General features: G+C 30.2%; 1 protein-coding gene across 1 annotated transcript in view; it reads left to right on the forward strand.

The window, feature by feature from the left end:
• Nucleotides 1-11,711, forward strand: part of LOC106467982 (protein RTF2 homolog) — a 28,513-nt gene that overhangs the window by 4,202 nt on the left and 12,600 nt on the right. The window contains exons 2-4 of the mRNA XM_013928375.2: nt 2,550-2,644; nt 3,247-3,335; nt 11,612-11,639. Of these exons, the coding sequence (XP_013783829.1) occupies nt 2,550-2,644; nt 3,247-3,335; nt 11,612-11,639 (212 nt within the window). The remainder of the gene's footprint in view (nt 1-2,549; nt 2,645-3,246; nt 3,336-11,611; nt 11,640-11,711) is intronic.

The following is an 11,711-nucleotide window of genomic DNA, read 5'->3' on the forward strand; positions in this document are numbered from 1 at the left end:
GGGAATAACCTTAATAGAGTTATGATGGAAAGGGACCTTGGTGTAATAGTTGATCAGTTTCTAAAACCATCCAAGCAGTGTGCTGTTGCTAGTGGTAGGGCAAATAGGATTTTAGGTTGTATCTAAAGAGGTTATACTTTCAGTGTACAGGTCACTGGTTAGACCACATTTTGAATATTGTGTTCAGTCTTGGGCTCCTTACCTTAGGAAAGGGTTCAGAGAAGGGTGCCTGGGATGGAGGGGTTATCATACGAGGAGAGGCTGAAATCTCTCAAATTGTTTTTTTTTGAAAAAAGAAGAGTTGGGGGGGTATTTGATTGGGGTGTTTAAGATTGTAAAGGGAATTGATAGTGTTGATGCATCATCTTTTTTTTATATTTAACAATGAGAATAGTAGGACTAGGGACCATAAATATAAATTTTGGCAAGATAGGAGTCATCTTCAGCTAAGACGGTTTAATTTTTCTAACAGGGTGGTTGGCCTTTGGAAGGGGTTGTCTTCAGATGTTGCAGAGGCAGTAAATTTAAGTGAGTTTAAGAAAAAGCTTGATAAGTATATGAATGAAAAGGGCTTGCTTAAAGATTTTTATTTTTTTAATCATTTTAGTTTAGAGGATGGAACAGCTGTGATGGACCAATAGGTCCCATGTTGTCCAAAATGTTATGTTATCTTAGGACATGAAAAGTTGCTTCCCTTGTAAAAAATGCAAAAAACATCTATAATACTGCAAAATGTAAAACTGAAAATTTGAGTTTATCTCCCCATGGAACCAACAATTCTTTATGCCAAATTTGGTGAAGATCCATCAATAGGGGGCGAAGTAATGATAAAAAAAATGCAAAACTGATACTTTAATTTGTATAGACTATTGATGTAACATGCTCAGTAATATGACATTTTTGAAATGTACTGTCTTATGTATTTGTAAGTGAGAAACTAAGCCAGTGTTTTAATGTTTAAATTGTAAAATTGGATATTAATCATTAGCAAATTAAGACTAACAAAAAGAGTTTTAGCAAATTTGATCTTGATCTAAGTTGTATTTCATGAAATCATGATTTAGTGGCATTCTGTGAACAAGTCTCAGCTTATTCAGCAAAACTGTTTTGTTGATAGAACAGTACAATTCAGCCAATACAAATGAACTTTTATTGCCCAATTTTGTTAATAAAGAATAGAGATATGACATCAGCTCACTAAGAGCCCCTTTAGACTGTTTGGGAACGGTTGTTTATAGCTTTCATGACTGATGTTAGTTACAAGTCAAAGAAGGATGTTATCTCCATATAAGACAATTAGTTAGGCATTACTTGGAATACTGTATAAATGTTTGGTATAAGTATTATCTAAAAAATACTATACAGTTATTTGTATTGTTTTTATAAAAGATAATTAATTTGAGAGGTAACTGGTGTATCTGAGCCACACACATCTCTATCATCTGCTGTCTGATAGTGACTTTTTACTGTTATTAGAAGTTATGGTTTAAATGTCAAAAGCTATTAAGCCATTAGGGTTTAACTTTTATTATTCCTGAACCAATTATGAGGAATATAGAGAAAATAATATGCAGTTTTTATGATTTCTATTTCATTATTATCTCCAATGAGCAACCACTGGCAATATTGCATTGCAGAGGCATAATGGTCTGAGTCTAGCTGGCTGGCCGACATTCTAATAGCTTTGGCAAACAACCAAACAAGTAGAAATTGTGGTCTCACTATCCTTATACTTAGCCCGGTATGTCATGCAGCTCAAATAGCAAGTTTAATTCAGGATTGTGTTAATTATATTAACCTTCTGTACTATTTTCCAATATAAATGATTGAAATGCATGTTTAACGTGTATGTTGCATATCTTCTTGATGAACTATGTACTGGCAATGTTTTTATAGTGCTTTCTGAAGTTTTCTGTCATTAATTTTGAGTCCTGATTAGAAAAGGTTCAAGAAGGACTACTTGAATGATTCCTAAGGTTGTCGTAAGGTCAAGGTCTCTTTCTCTTATAAAAAGGACAAGATAACCTTATTGAAGTTTACAAGATTGCTCGGGGGTTGATATGATGAAGACCTCAGAGTTTTTGTGCTGTATTCTAAATACAAAGAAGAGGCATAAGTTTAAGATATTGAAAAGTTAGACTAGGCTCAAGTTAAGAATCTTATTTTTCTAATAGGGTGATAAACGTACTGAATGAGTTATCATTGGTACTAGTGAAAAACAGATTTTTATAGGAGTTTCAGAGGGAAATTGATGATTTCCTAAAAAATAAATGATGGACATGCAGGGACTGCTTTGAAGATCTAAATGTTCCTTTGTGTTTTGTATGTTATGCTTACTTTTTATAATTAGTTTTGAGATATAATTCAAAACCTGAAAAAGTATGATACTTGCAAAAAAAAATACAAGTTTTGACTTGTAGTTTGTTGATGAGTTACAGATGGCTCTTTAATAATCAAAGTCTAATATAACATTGATACTAGTAAGTTGATCTTAGTCTATGGGATTCGGTATAACAAAATCTATAGATAGGGTTCTATTTATTTGACAGAAAGACAAAGATGCTGAAAATGTAGCTAAATGGAAGCATTGTGCTATCACCCAAGAAGAACTTCGAGCTCCTATTGTATCATGTGAACTTGGAAGGTGAGCCTGAACACAATAAAAACAGGAGAGTTTCATGTGTTTTAACTTTGACTTGCTATTGTGTCACTAAAAACTAGAGAGTTTTGTATGTATATTAAAGCACCATTCATTTGTCTTAAAGAACTTTTTCAAATAATGTGGACAATATTTTAATATTATTTAGGTCATTATTAGCTCTTACATATAATATTACTTAGGTCATTATTAGCTCTTACATATAATATTACTTAGGTCATTATTAGCTCTTACATATAATATTATTTAGGTCATTATTAGCTCTTACATATAATATTATTTGGTCATTATTAGCTCTTACATATAATATTACTTAGGTCATTATTAGCTCTTACATATAATATTACTTAGGTCATTATTAGCTCTTACATATAATATTACTTAGGTCATTATTAGCTCTTACATATAATATTACTTAGGTCATTATTAGCTCTTACATATAATATTATTTAGGTCATTATTAGCTCTTACATATAATATTATTTAGGTCATTATTAGCTCTTACATACATTATTATTATGGTAATTAAAGTGTGGTAAGGAATTTGTTTATTGGAAACATTAACAAAAATATTTGTATTTCTTCAGATTATATAATAAAGAGTCCGTTTTGGAGTTTCTTCTGAATCGAGATGAAGCTTTGCATTTGGCTAGCCACATAAGAAGTCTCAAAGTTAGTATGATTATTGTGTGTTTGAGAAATTCACAGCTGGCATGTGGGACCATAAAAAGAAATTTTGAAATACCTGAATTAAGAATGAATATGTGCTGGACTGCTGTAAAACATAATTATTAATATATTACCTAGAAATTAAGTATTTAGAAAAAAAGGATCACTAAAGAATAAAAAGTTTCAATATAGTATAAACACTAAAAAAAAACCAAAAACTTGACCTTTATTGTTTAATTATCAAGATGCTAGGATGACATCAAATTTTTGATGAAATGATCAAATTACCTTGAAAAATACACAACATTAAAAAGATACTTCCATGTTTAATGTTGAAAAACAAAACCCGTTACCCATCTTGTAAACTTAATAAAGTTTACATAATTAGATTTCCTTTGCTTTTATCGAATAAACACCAAAATCAAATAATTTACTTTAGACCTTATCTAGTTGTATTAACTAAAAACTAGCATTGAAGATTCAGCTATAACAAAAATCATACTTTTGATTTACCCAATGTATATTTCAAGTGGTTTTCCACAGAAAATTACTACAGAAAATAAGCGTGAGGAGTATAATATAAACTGTTACTTTAAGTCCTTTGAAACTTTGTGATCAATGCTAACAATACTACACATTTTATTTTACACTTTGCAACCTTTATTTTTGTTATACTTTGATAACTTGTCTTACAACCTAGAGGATGAAGTATAATTTTACAGAAAATGACAGATAAAATATAAAGCATTACTGAAAAGTGTTTGATATTTAATTATGAGGCATTTTTTTATTTATTTATTATTATTATAAAAGTAAAAAAAATAAACTTCTTAGGTAAGATAAGGAAAAAAAATCTTCATTGGGTATACTAGCAAGTAGCTTGTGCATTACACTATTTGAAAAGGTAATGGGAGCTGCATGAGCGCCGTATAATTTTCAACTTGTGTTGAGATGTTTTTAGTCAGACATGGTTCAGAGATCAATAAAACAAAACATTAATAAATTTAAGTAGATGTATACTGTTACAAGAAAACACATGAAATGTATTTAGGAGGTTTTAGTGATTATACAATGACATGTGATTTTTTTAAATAAAGAGAAGTATTTTTAACCTTCACATGAAACCAACGTTGCATTTGGACTAGAAAAAACAACTCGATATATTCACAAACAAATCTTTTAGTTTATTAAAAAAATCTGATTTTTTTATATGTAAAAGACCTGTAATGTTTACTGAAAGACTGCCAAATTTTGTGAAGATACATATACTATATTGAAAGTTAGAAGTACCAAAATTATAATGACTTTAAACGAGTACAAAGTGGTTGTGTGGTCAGTCAATTCAACTGAGTCCATGTGGAATGAGTTAATGATACAGCGTAATCAATATCTTAAAATTAAAACTACAAATAGTTCTATCTCACAGTAAAATACTGAATTTTGATCAATCAAACAAAAGCTTAACCAAGAAAGTTCCACAATTAACTCAGAAGAAAAAAATAGGTTCAGTATACCACTTCCCTGATAGTCGGAAAGAAAAAAAACAAACTTTGTACCTTTTCTATTTGCCGAGATATCTCAATATTTAGCGAATCCACCATATCGGCTCTGACCACCACTTCATCATTTGAGAAAACCTATTTATCTACACCTACTTTTGTATACCAATAACTTCATAATCAATCAAAAGCTCTACATTCTTTCTACATAAATTTGTCACTCTTCCCAAGTTATTTACGAGAGAAAAGCTCTTACATCGTTGGAGAGTTTGAAGTATTACGATCAAGGCTATTTACTGAACAGAAAATTAGATTTTTTTAGACCCAAATACAATTTAGTTAGGAATTTTTGGGGTATCAGTATAGTAATTTATAATTTGTTGCTATTCCAAAATGCATATATGAAGTCCACAAAAATTATTATTTTTTCCATCTCCATATGTGAATTTGGACAAGTACAAACAAAGACTTCGAAACACTTCAGAAACAATATAAGAAACACTTTTACACCTATACTAACACTAAATCCCAACCACCCAGGAGGTTAACTAACATCTAAATACTTAATAAGTTTATTAGATCGGATAACACTTTCTACAGAACCATATCATAAATATTTTCTTTCACTTTTATAAAATACTTTAGACAATTCTTGTTGCAACCACTTTGTTTTCAGTGCCGTGATTCGAATAGACTCTGTAGGAAACATCAGCTTATCGACTTATTGGATCAGCCCAGACATTCTACAAAGTCACAGACATTTTATAATACTTTAGACAATTGTCATTGTAACCATTCTGCTGTCAACAAGTTGATAAATCCTACCCCACTGCATTTTCAAAGCAGGGAAAGTTCTGGGAATTGCACCACCTGAGCTTAGTTGATATTGATGGTGTCAAACTAAGTAAGGAGCAGCGATTCATTGCTTTATATTCAGCAGGTTTCTACTTCAACCACTAAAAGTAGAATAAACATAGGAAATAGGCATGGAAAGATAAGAAGAAACTATCAAGAATTTTACTTGGCAATCCATACTGATAAAAGACAGACAGTACGATTCATTTTGTTTCGTCTAGTTTCCAAGTCAGCTCCTAACAATAGATTATATAGTACGACCAGTCTACATTTATAGTAGTCTCAACTAGGCCGTAGAATATGGCTCGTCAATTTTCTACGTAAAAAGTACTCAGTTAACAGTACAGTATATTACCATAATGATTCCAACATCTAAAATCTCACCATTTTGTGTACACACTTAACACTATGGACACGAGTAGAGGTCAGAGGGCATGTCATTACGTTTGTAGACTTATATTCAAACTGTTATTTAACTATTATTTTATAAATGTGTGTCAATAAGTTGGAATCAAATTATATATTATAATTCAAATTTTAGTATTATACATTAGTTAGTTTCTTAATTTGAAAATAGAAATTAAAAGAAGAGGCTAAACATTGATTTTTGTGTGTCACGTGGTACGTTTCCTTCTGGATTTGGTCGGATTACATTTTATGACACCCACAGTTTCTTATGAAATAGAAATTAAAATTTCCTATATTTTCAAGCTAGAATATAAAATAATTATTGTTTTATTCCTTTTTGAACCACGTCTAGCTAATAATCCTGCCACACAAGTTGTAAATCACACAATGAAAATGTAACTCACATTATCCTATCAAATGATGTAAAACACAAGCTACTTGTGAGCATACCCCTGAAGATTTATTATTATTCTTTATCTTGCCAGTTATAACCTAATAAGTTTCTAATTTTAAAAATTTAGTTATTTTATAATAATAAATAAAGAACACACATGAAAAACAAGAAATATAATACCTATGTGGGTCTTCTTTTTCTTTGCTGTCAACTGCTGATGAAAGTTAAGCCTATTTTTTTATACTAACGGTATTACTACATTAAATCCTTTTTGTTTAATTCAATACTGCACATAAAAACACAGAATAACACCATGTAAAAAGCAGACAATTTCATATAACTATCATAAATTTTCTGGCTTACATACTATGCAATACGAGCTGTTAAAAATTCAGCTAAACTTTTTGAAAAAACTTTGAACTAGAAGCAAAATAGACAACTATCTGTATAAAAACATCATTTGAGGGATTAAAACTCTGGCTTTCTATTAGTTATAAATAATATAGTATTAAACATCAGGAAGAACTATTGGCAATTTGCGAAAGAGAGGGTGTAACAAGTGAGCATAGCAAGAGAGATCTGAGTTTATGGTTTATGGCTTTGTAACCAATCAGGATTGAAGGCTATAAAATTTATGCTTTGTATAGGTTATAATTATATTATAATTAATAATTTTCATTAAATTCTCAACTTCTTGGAGGGGTGGTAAATAAATTAGAGAAGAGAGGAGACCTAGAGAGCAAATATGACAATTTTAATATTGGTGGAGATTGAGGATTTTTTTAATATTTCTTTATAAAATTAAGAACTTAATACTTATATAGAATTAAAATCTGATTTATTAGCTGTGTTTTGATATCAAGATTATTTTAGTAGTTTAATTAAACTTTGAATGTAACTCTGTAAAACATTGTGATGTGCATACTTTGATCTTCCCAATGCAAAAGGGTTAATCAGTTGTTTATTTCTATTCACCCTTAAAACTTACCAGGAGTGTAGAATTTGAGGTGAAGGGGACATATTGTTCAAGGGATAAAATGCCAAAAAAATCTACTTCCCTCCCTCCTCATCCCACAAAACTTGAAAACATACAACTTATATACAACTTTGCTTCTATTTGATATTGAACTGTGAAAAATAAAATTCTTCAATTCACAAATTGAGAAACAAGATAAAATGCTTGATGGCTGTAAGCAGCCCCCATCAAACAGTCCACAGGAGCTGGTAGTGAGCTGATATCATACCTCCATTCATCTGTATTGACTGACTTGTACTACTGTTCTATCAACAAAACAGTTTTGTTGGCTAAACTGATACATGTTCACAGAGTGCCACTAAACTATGATGACACCTGATGAATATGGTAGCCTTGTGTCAAGCATATAGTAGTTCATGAAATGCAATATAGGTCACAATCAAACTCGCTAAAATTCTTCTTGCTAATCTAAATTTACTAATGATTTATACCCAATTTTGTAGTTTAAACTTTAAAACATTGGCTTAATTTTTCAGTTACAAATATTTGATTGCTAAGTACAACAATATATTTTTAAAATGCTAGTCTAAGCCAATTCGAATTAAAGTATCATGGAGCCAACACGTACACATCAAGTTAACTGTGAGCTTGTCTGTGTATACAAACAGCTGATTGCATGTCCAAAGTCATGACAAATAATAACAGAATCTGAATAAAAAACTGTTTATTTCTTGGTTAGGATAAAAGGACCAGCAGAGAGTTCATACTTCACAAGAGATCTAACAAGCCCTCATAAAACTCATTTTGTGGGTGCTTTTCAGTCAGCATAATGGCCCCATCGAATGTGAAGGACTAATAAACTCGATAAATTCATATCTGTAAAGTTTATTTATCATAATACCTATAATTAAATGTGTTACTTTGCAGACAAGGCACTAAAGTACTGTAGGCAAACACAGTCTTTTAAAAGTAAAATGAATACACTTAAATACATTTTTAAAATGTGTCTGATTCACATGATACGAAATACTAAAACATGGATCTGTTTTTGCTATATTCTCTATTTGTTACCGTCTGTTTAGAATTTTTTGCAATGTAAAATGGATAAACCAGATGTATGTGAATATTAATAACCATATTTGAGTTATATATGTATACAAAACACTACATGCCAAATTATATATATGTATATGAAAAGCTCAAATACAAAACACTGTATATCCACTTTTAATTTTGAAAAATCGGCTTTTTTTAATATATGAAAACCTAAAATTATTTAGTTCAAATTTGCAAAATCTATTTTATATTTGAACAAAACACTATATTCACTGGCCCTTTTTTGTAAAAATGTTGTATATCACACTCACTATCTAACCTCTTCTTATATATTTGTTTATGCATTTTTACTGTGTTTAACAGTTATTCATTTCAATTTTATGGGTCAATATGTAGAATACCACACACACACATGCTAAAATTATGTTAAAAACTTGTAGATATGTAAAACTGTAAAACTTTTTATTAAGCTATATATTCTTCCTAGAGCTGGCAGTCAAACTTTACTGGACTCTGCACCTACTATAGACAAAGCAATGTAATAACTTAGTTAGGTGGATGTGAGATTGAGGGTTTGTCAATTAAAGGGATATTTATATTTCTGTATGCAGTTTTCATTGGAGGTTTAGAGGTACGCGTCATTAAGTGGTCATTTTATACATGCAAGACTTCTGCACTTCAGAATTTTCAGTTACTTGCAAGGATCCCTTGTGTTTTTATAGCAATAGAACGAATGATGTGAAAAAATATTTGTCCAATGGTCAAACTTTTAAGGGCAAAACATGTTGGGGCCTTAGGCAACATGAATTCAACACCTGTGGAACTAAATTAAGTATCAATAGATGTATACTGTTACAATTGTAAAGATATTTAGGATAAACAGTTGAGGTTTCTTGTTACAATTTGAAGTTATTCCAGAAAGAAAAAAGATAACATAGAATTATTTCCTAATTTTTCTCTGGTGGTTATGAGGTCTGTCAAATTGCCTGATCCTTTATAGAGTTAGAGTATAGAAAATAACAGACTAAATATAAAGTTTTCTTGAAAAAAACCAACAAACATTTAATATTCATTTAGGAGGTTTTTAGGGATTAAGCAAATAAACATGTATAGATTATAACCTAACCTGTATTTTCCATTCATCTCAAGGCCAACAACAGGGCATATGTACTGTGAAGCTTGCAAATCAATGTACTGATCTCCTTTCTCAGCTCCTCTCTGAATGTAGCCACTGTTCTCTGTAAGGTTCAGTTCCCTGATGTCCTGAGAAAATACAAAACAACACTTTTATCAACTCTAGAAGTCATACAGTAACTAGAGTAATGAGCACTAATCCTCAAGTAAAATCCTTCAAATATATTACCTAATGCATCAAAAAGACCCACAATATATAAAGATGTTTACAAATGAACATTGCAATAAAAAAAAAGACATTTAAAGTCCTTATGAGCCACTTATTGTTTTAAGCTAAATTTTATAGCTAAGCTGTACAAAAATGTTATTAGCTTAAACATGTTTTCTAGAAGAATTAAACATTTTGTGCTAGCTGCTAAGCTGAATGTAAAGAATTTCAGAGACAGAAAATCAATAGATTCAACAAAATCCAATTCTCTTCTGTTAAAGGTTTTCAATTCATGTATTGGTAGAAATTATAACTCTCATGATTTTCAAAGTTTATATGATAATATACATAAACATAATAATGAAAAATTTGCCAAGTTAATATAATAGTTAACCCTATTGCTTGTTTATTTTACATTACCCTGTAACCATGAAGGTATACATACTATGATTCTTAATACATCTTCACAAAATTTGGCAAGCTTTCAGTAAACATTAACAGTCTTTTATGGACAAAAAGTCAGAATTTTTAATTAAGTATTTTTCTGAAACTTTGTCCATAATCATGTGGTGTCAGAATGTTGACTGCTCTGAGTGAAAGTGTTTTTCATACTAAGACTAAAAATACTTTTCTTCATCTGAAAATTTTCAAATTTTAGAGTACATCCTAACCTGTACTTTCCATTACAGAAACATGTATAGAGTACATCCTAACTTGTACTTTCCATTACAGAAACATGTATAGAGTACATCCTAACTTGTACTTTCCATAACAGACATATGTATAGAGTACATCCTAACCTGTACTTTCCATAACAGACATATGTATAGAGTACAATCTAATGTATATTTTTCATTAGAAACACGTATACAGTACAACCTAACCTGTATTTTCCATTATGCGTATTACTGGGTACTTACATTGTATGTACTTAACATCACTTGTCATATTTTGTTCCAAAAATACAATTAGTGGATGAAATTGTTTGAAATATGACAACATTTTCACAAAAATATGTAGTTTCAGAAAAATAAAATATTTAATTTTGAATTTTTCTATTATTTCTACTAAAACTTTGTTCTCTAATGTAGTTTTTGCACTTGGACTCTGAATACTTCATGTTAAGTATAAAAATACTATACTTTATCCCAGAGTTTTCACATTTCACTAAATGAATATCAGAAGTATTTTTAAGGTAAATGTTTCTACTATATCACTATCTGTAGCTATTACCATCGATGTACAGTACAATGAAATGTTTGAAATTAAGATATAGAAATATATACTTACTTTATATCTCTTCATTGAATAATCTTAGAATGTCTTCTTGGGGTCATATGTGTAATTTCACATTTTACCTTTTCCCTTATAGTTTATTCTTAATGTTTTATTTTCCTCTGCTACTCTTTATTTTTGATAATTTACATCGACACATGTCAAGGGGTGCCTATGGGCAATAAAACCTTTTCATTCACAGACACACTTTAGCCTCCTGCAAACGTTTTTGCACCTGCATAGTTATGTAACCCTGACGGAGCAAGGCAAAGTTTAGAATAAGTTTAAAAATCATTAAACCTTTCAAATATGAATGTTAAAACACAAATACTACATAATTAACTAAAGAATAAAAGTAAAACCTAAATGCAATTTAACTATCAAACTAATATGTATAACGGGAGAAATAATAGTAACACTATGTGACATATGCAGAAAGGAACGTAAAGAGTGCACCAGTAGTCATAGTGTTACACAGATACATGTTTCTGTAATGGAAAGTACAGGTTAGGATGTACTCTATACATGTTTCTGTAATGGAAAGTACAGGTTAGGATGTACTCTATACATGTTTCTGT

This window comes from Limulus polyphemus, unplaced genomic scaffold (assembly GCF_000517525.1).
Source record: "Limulus polyphemus unplaced genomic scaffold, Limulus_polyphemus-2.1.2 Scaffold2820, whole genome shotgun sequence".
Classification (NCBI taxonomy): domain Eukaryota; kingdom Metazoa; phylum Arthropoda; class Merostomata; order Xiphosura; family Limulidae; genus Limulus; species Limulus polyphemus.